This window comes from Penaeus monodon, chromosome 13 (genome assembly GCF_015228065.2).
Source record: "Penaeus monodon isolate SGIC_2016 chromosome 13, NSTDA_Pmon_1, whole genome shotgun sequence".
NCBI lineage: Eukaryota > Metazoa > Arthropoda > Malacostraca > Decapoda > Penaeidae > Penaeus > Penaeus monodon.
Window position 1 is genome coordinate 9148961 of NC_051398.1, and position 7500 is coordinate 9156460.

General features: G+C 40.4%; 1 protein-coding gene across 3 annotated transcripts in view; it reads left to right on the plus strand.

Annotated features, from left to right (window-relative positions):
• The window catches only part of LOC119580100 (mucin-17-like), a 41718-nt gene that overhangs the window by 10972 nt on the left and 23246 nt on the right, over positions 1-7500 (plus strand). For 2 of the 3 annotated variants that reach the window (XM_037928024.1, XM_037928025.1), the window contains one exon: positions 103-4590. In XM_037928024.1, coding sequence (XP_037783952.1) covers positions 103-4590 — 4488 coding nt within the window. Of the gene's footprint in view, positions 4591-7500 lie in introns of all 3 variants that reach the window. The other variant, XM_037928023.1, reaches the window with a different exon arrangement.

The window sequence follows — 7500 nt, forward strand, 5'->3', positions numbered from 1 at the left end:
ATTCTGCACAAAGCACTGCCAAGGATTCACCTGCTACCGGCAAAAAGGACGTTCGTTCCACTGTGAGAGTAACCGTGAATTTACCCGTCTCTACACCCACAGGCACCAAGCTGGCTGTGACCACAAGATCTGAGTCACCTGCGGGGGGTGAAGGTCTCAAGGTGGAGCCTAAGAATCTGGACCAAGAGAAAGAGATTGCCCTCAGTCAGCTGCAGGAGTTGGAGGAGGCCATTAAAGTGCGCAAGGTGACCAAGGTAGACGGGCGGAAGATACGCTGGATTGAGTACCGTGCACGCAAGAAGCAGGAAGAGCAAGAGAAAGCGGCAGAAGCCAAAAAGAAGGGCCGCAGATCGAAAGGTGTTGAGAACAGTGAAAATGACTCGAGCATTGTAAATAACAACAACAACAACAAAAGTGAGACCAACATGAAAGTCGAAGTAGTGTCTCCGCCACTGAGTGTGGTAGGGAGAAGCAATGTTTTGGAAAGCATGAAACAACAATTCTTACAGGGTACAGAAAATGTTGGTGAACCCATTGCTAATGGTAAAACTGACAATCAAACTGAAACGGTAGAAACAAATCAGAAAAGAAAATCTGGGCGGACTAGGAAATCTGTTAATGCACAAAAAGGTTCAAGTCCAAAGGGAAACACCCCGAAGAACACGACACCAAAAGGGTCAACGCTGAAGGAGTCAAACGGCAAGGGTGTAAACCGTAGAAGTGCCACACCAAAGGGGGTTGCGTCTAAAGGGGGACAAAAGGGAACTGTAAATACTCCAGACAGTTCAGCGACGAATAGTCCGGTTATTGTTAATACACCAGCCACAACTAGTCCACCGGTAACACCAATCACCCCAGACCAACCACTGTCTGCCACTCTAAAAAAGCCTTTCTTCCCAGTAAGGTCTCTCACAAAGGGACTAAGGGAAGTTAGGAAAGTGGAGAATGGTGATAGTCCAAAGAAAGCAGATGACCGGACACCTATTCCTGCTTCATCCCCCATCACACCTGTATCAATTCCCACTTCAACACCTGTTTTATCTCAGCCAAAGACCGAACCAGGAACCAAATGTCCTCTCATAGCAGTAGCTGCGAGATTGCTTTCCCCTCCTTCTGCTAGGTCGAAGTCCTTAGATAATGCAAGAAGCAGGAAAGCAAACACAAGAGGTGGAGGCAAGAAGCCTAGTGGCAAAGGCGCTGAGAGGTCAGAGTCTGAACCAAGAAGTATTATGAATGGACATACCCTTGTGCAGAATGGACCATCTGAAGAGGAAGAATCCATATCTTTCAATGTATCCTCATCTGATGCTGAAGAAAAGTGTACAGAAGCAATAGAGGAAAAGACAGAAGGAAATACAGAACTTGAGTCATATCAAAATACAGAGGTTACAGCTGATGAAAAGGTAATTGAAGAGAACTTAGAAGTGTCAGTAAAAGAGGAAGAAATTGAACCCAAGTCTGCAGATAGCACAGTAGATAGTGAGTTGCCAGAGCTTGAAAATTCATATGAAACAGATACTCCAAACAGAAGAGGTAGGGGACGACCACCCAAGAGAAAATATGGGTCTGTTAAAAGTGTGGAGAGTGGTAGTTCTTCAGGAAAGTCTAGTAAAAAATTATCAACTGTGGTTGTAGATGTCCATAATAGCATGAATGGTGAGCCACAGACTGTTGTTTCTGCATCCAAACCTGCTCTGCGTGGAAAGAAGACTTCACCTGCAAAGAAATTGAAAAAGGGAATAGTTCTTCCAGGGGGCACTGATACTGAAGATACCAAAGATTCATCCCCAGCAAGTAAAAACCAAGCAAGATTATCAGATGAAAGTACTGAAGACAGTAGTCAAGCGAAAGATCTTGCACCTGTTCCTTCAGTTACTGATGCCAAAAAGTCAAAATCCAGTACAGGGAAAAAGCAGACTGCCTCAATTGTGGCAGGACAGGAAAAGGGAGATGATAACACAAGTGCCTCTATGAGCAATCAAACACCACAATTGCAAGAAAGCATTCAAAGTACAAAGTTGGTGAAAGGTGTTCAAAAAGTCATAAATCAAGAAGTGCCCTCAGAAGCTGAATCTGTGACTGCTAATGCTTCTAACAATGACTCAAAATCAGCAAATAGCGTGAAAGAAAGTGGGAACATTGTTGAAGTTCCTACCAAACAGGAAAATAATACAGGAGATGTAGCTGATGGACAAATGGTAAGGGAGGGGCTAGGGGTTGCAGAATCAGAAAATTTAACTGAGCAGGAAAATTGCAAAGACAAGAGTGAAGTTCCAGTTGAGAAAGCCAAAAAAGTTTCAAAGACACAAGTGAAAAAGGGAAGTTCAGGCCCCAAAGCTAGTGTTCAGGAATCAGGTCTGGAAGTTGGGGTAGAGAGAGAAAACAACGCAAATAATAAAACTCCATTGCCTGTTGGGAAGAGTAAAAAGGCACCAAAAACACAGACAAAGAAGAGTAGCACAGGATCAAAGGGTACAGTGACACCAAAAGCAAGTGAAAAGAGTAGTCCTGCAAAGAAGAAAGTGGCAGGTCCTTCAAAGAAAGCGAAGTCTCCCAAGAACACGCAGACGCCACAAGTAAAGCCTCCTGAGCTAACTTCAGCCAAGAAGCAGAAGCCTGTGATGGAAGTTGAAACACTACACATTGAGCCAAATGAATCACCAGTTGTAGAAAGAAAAGCAGAGGTTGAAGTTGAAATAAAAAGGCAAGAGGCAGCTGAGGAAGAAAATGTAGTTAATGTAAATGTGAAGGAAGGCAGTGAAGCAGTAGAAGAGAACCATGTGCAAAATGTGATAGAAAAACCTACTGAGTTACAGGTAGTTACAGAATCACAAGTAAATAAAGATACAGAACAAGTAGATAAAGAGACAGAACAAGTAAATATAGAGACAGAACAAGTAATTAAAGAGACAGAACAAGTAAATAAAGACACAGAACAAGATGTTCCTGTAGTTGAAGAAGACAAAAACAACAAGACCATAGAAGAGGTTAAGCTGTTACAGGATGAAACACCTGCAGAAGCTCAAAAGGAGGAACAGCTTATCCTACAGGATGATGTTGAAATAAAGAGAGAGAATTTACTGAAGGAGAATAACAACTTGCCGGAAAAGCAGCCAGAATCTGAAGTACAAATTATGTCAGATGTTCAGGAGAATTTAACTATTGTAAAAGTGACAGAGGACACAGTACAGAAAGATACTAGCAAAGATGAAAGTGTCCCGGAAAATCCTGAGGTGTTGGTGGTTAATCAAGAAGAAAACATATCTGCTGAACAAGCCCAAGAGTGTAGTATTATACCAAAGCAAAATGGAAGTATTACATCACAAGATGTAGTAGGAGTAAGTCCTTCAACTACCTCGATATCACCAGAAACTAGTGCCTCAAATTCAAAGTCAAAGGAGAAAGTACCCAGGATATTGAAACAGCTTCTTCAGGATGAAGGAGTCCAAAATATGCTTAAGAGTATGGGCGAAGAATCAATTACAGCACCAGAGGGATCACCAAGCGAGTCCAGCGTGCACAAGCTTCGTCCAAAAAGGCCATCGGAACCCATGCTGTCTTCCTCACCAGAATTAGATGTTTTAGAGGCCTTCTTTTCCCCTACAACAAAGAAAAAGAAGCAAAGAAGTGAGCTGGACACTTTGTATATGGATGAAGGAGTCCTTAACCTATTAACAAGTCTAGAACCTTATTCCCGAAGACAGCCTCATCAAGATGATGCTGCCAGTGATATTTCCCAAGCCAGTAGCGCCAAGAGTGTAAAAGGAAACAAGTCCTCTAAAGCTGCCTTAGATGTGCAGGCTGATGGGAGGAAAAGAAAGCTTAGTGGAGCCAGCACTGTAAGCAATACCTCAACTAGATCTATGCAACCTCCAGAGTCTAAGAAACCACGTTTAGATAACCAAGAATCCCCCCTTGGAGACCCTTATGAACTAGATACAGCAGAAGAATTCAAGGACCTGTCTGAGAATCAGGAAACTAGTAATGTAGAACCAGTTCCTGCTCAGCCAGTAAGGAAGAGGGGAAGGCCAACACTGCCACTATCTGTAAAGCAAAAGAACAAAGCAATAAGAATGCAACTGAAGCTCCAAAAGCAGAAGCAGCTGAGGGTGAATTCTGTTGTCAGTGCTCTACTTAGGGAAGATGATAATATGAACCTGGCACAGATTAAGGATGTGCTAAAGAGGGCAAGAGAAGCCTTCAGCTATCCATCAGAAGAAGAAGAAGTGACAGAGGAAACACCCACCGGCAAGGCAGTTCCACCAATAAAGATTAAATTAGCTTCCGAAAGTGTAACCATTAGGCATATAGCTCGACCAGGACCAGTTCAGGGTCAGCAGACAGCAGCAGCACCACCACCACCACCACCACCACCATCATTGGGAGGTGCAGTGGATGTACAGGGAATTAAACCAACACCTAAACCAATGGCAGTTGATGCATCTTGTAGTAGACCTTTAGCTAAAACTGTGACAGAGACTAGGATATCGCCAAAGACTTATGCAGAGAAGACGAGGACTTATCCAGAACGAAGGACACCCCCACCACAACAAAGAAGAATAGAGAACATCACCAGTCCTACAGCAGCAAGTAAGTACTGATTTTGTGTTTGTCTCTTAGATTCTCAGGTATAATGTGGATAGGTATTTTCATGTAAGAATACCCTTCAGATAGTATTTTTTTAAATCTAAGTTAATAAATCTCTTGAGATGAAAATATAATTTGTAAGAAACAGAGGAGGGGTTTATAGTGTAGGCTGTGAGGAAATAGTTAATAAGTGATCTTCGGTACTCTTACTTTTCCACTTAACCTTCACAAGTTTGGGTTTGGATTTATTGTATATATATTTCACTCAGACCATGGGATTCCAGCTTGGTGATTGTCACTCACCTAATAGGTTGAATAAAAATGAATGCCAATCCATTACTATTGCTCCAAGTCAGTGGTTCCCTTTTTTTTTTTTTTTTTTTTTATGTAACTTTTTGTAACACATCTACAACCCCCCAGAGATCAGCCATTCTGTTTATATTTTTTCTAGCAACATATTTTAGGCAGAGAGAGAAAATGTGTGTGTGTTTGTGTGTGTGTGTGTGTGTGTTATTTGTTTAGTTTGTTAGCTAGTTTTATTTGCCTTTTTAAAATATGATATAACTTGAAGACATCTAGATAGTATACTCTTGCACTGAACATTGATGAATGGCTAGCAAATTGACCTACACTATTTTCCCCCAAGACTTCACAACCTGTCTACTAACCATTTGTGTTTAAAACCACCAGTTGGGAACCACTGTTGTAGCAATTTGTTTGTTTACCAGATGTGAAAAAGTCTAGGGATATTGTGTGCCATATTTTACAACATGCACAATGTTGATGTTCCTATGAACAGTACTTGTTTTCTTCATGTTCTCCTGTCTTTATTGCCTTTTGTTCATCCTTGCCATATTCTTTTTCCTTTTTTTCATTCTTGCCATATTTTTTTTCATTTTTTTCGTAATCCTTCTTTGCATCCCCCTCCTCCTCCTCCTCCTCCTCCTCCTCCTCCTCCTCCTCCTCCTCCACCTCCACCTCCACCTCCACCTCCACCTCCACCTCCACCTCCACCTACCCCCCACCTTTCCTTTACCCCTCCTCCTCCACCTCCACCTCCACCTTTCCTTCACCCCTCCTCCTCCTCCTCCTCCTCCTCCTCCTCCTCCTCCTCCCCCTCCTCCTCCTCCTCCTCCTCCTCCTCCTCCCCCCCCCCCTTTCCTTCCTGCTCTACACTGCCTCTGTTCTCCCATGACTTTCTCCCACTTTTCATCCTACTTTCATATTTGTCTGCAACTTCTGTGCCTAATAATTTTTCACTTTATAGGTCATTTTCAAGGTGGTCATGGACATATATTCGTTTTTAAATTATTTTTCTTTGATTTAGTTGTGCATTTCATAGTGGCCTGTGTAATTGTGTTTATGAGTTATGTAATGATATGAATATGTGTTTGCACTTGTATGTGTATGTATATATATATGTGTGTGAATCATGTATTGTATTCATGTGCCTGCATGGATGGGTATCTGTGTTATGGAATGTGTAATTCTCTGTTCATCCTCTAAAGTTTGAAGGGATGCCTGTAATGTGAAGATTATGCTGCTGTGATATTTAAAGGGTTTTGCGTGGTTGGAGAGAAAGGTGTCCTTGTTGTTGAGGAGAAAATGATAATATATTTTTTAAGTGATGTTCTCTGAAGTATTTCATGAGGGAACTTCATAACAGACAAATAAGTGGCATTCATATATATATTCCTGTTATCATGGTCACTAATATGTGTTTCTTGTGTTGAAACATGGATATTTGTGTTTTTTGTTTTATGTAGTGAAAATCAGATTTTACACAATTATATGGTTCTTGATGATAAAACAGGATTTTTAACCCAATGCAGCTGGGAAAAATGCTGTGCTCATTTTTTATGTTTTGTGAAATGTCTCTGCACATAGATGGTTCTGCAAGTGCTTAGCCACAAAGGAGTCAATTAGTAGACCTTGTGACCTTACCTGACTTCACGTTTCCTTGAAGTAGTGGAAAAAACATATATTTTGCTAATGCTATGAGTATCGATGGTGTTATTTTTATTATAGACATTATAGGAAGACATTATAATTACTATAATGTTATAAATGGCAGTAACAGCAAAATAAAATAACGTTAAATATTTTCATAAATCAAGGAAAATGGTGAACGGGGGAGACAGGCAGTACTCGTAATTGGCTCATTGGTGACTTATTACAAGTGTAGCCATCTATGTGTAAAACAATTAACAAAATAAACCCACAGTGGGCATGGCATGTACGTAAGTGTCATGCCCGTCAGCACTGGGTCAATGTGAGGCTGTGTAGAGGAAAGCATTTAATACTTGAGTACTTTACCCATTTGATATTAATGTCGTTGGAATTAGATTACTATTATTATACAAGGGCTTTGAAAAATCTTTAATTGCAGATATTTCTGTTTCTTTATCCATTTTAGAAACTATCACTTTTTCTCAGAAACTTTCCAATTATACAAAGATTATACCCTTATGAAAAGGGATGTGTGCAGTCACACACACACACAATCACTCTCTCACTCACCCACCTGTGTGCGTGCGTGCGTGCGTGCGTGCGTGCGTGCTTGCGTGCGTGCATGTACGTGTACGTGTGTGTGTACATATATATATATATATATATATATATATATATATATATATATATATATATATATATATATATATATATATATATATATATATATAATCACATACACATATGTATGTATGTATGTATATACACACATACACACACTCATGCTGAATACGAAAGTGAGAGGGGTTGTCCAGATTATTTATTTATATAATTGGCCTTCAGTGTTCATAAATGTTATCATTATTTAATGACATTTGAAATTATTTAGAAGCAGAAAAGAATGCCAAATGAATGAATAATTGAAGTACTTCTGAGTAAATAAAAAAAAAAATCTTTTTATTT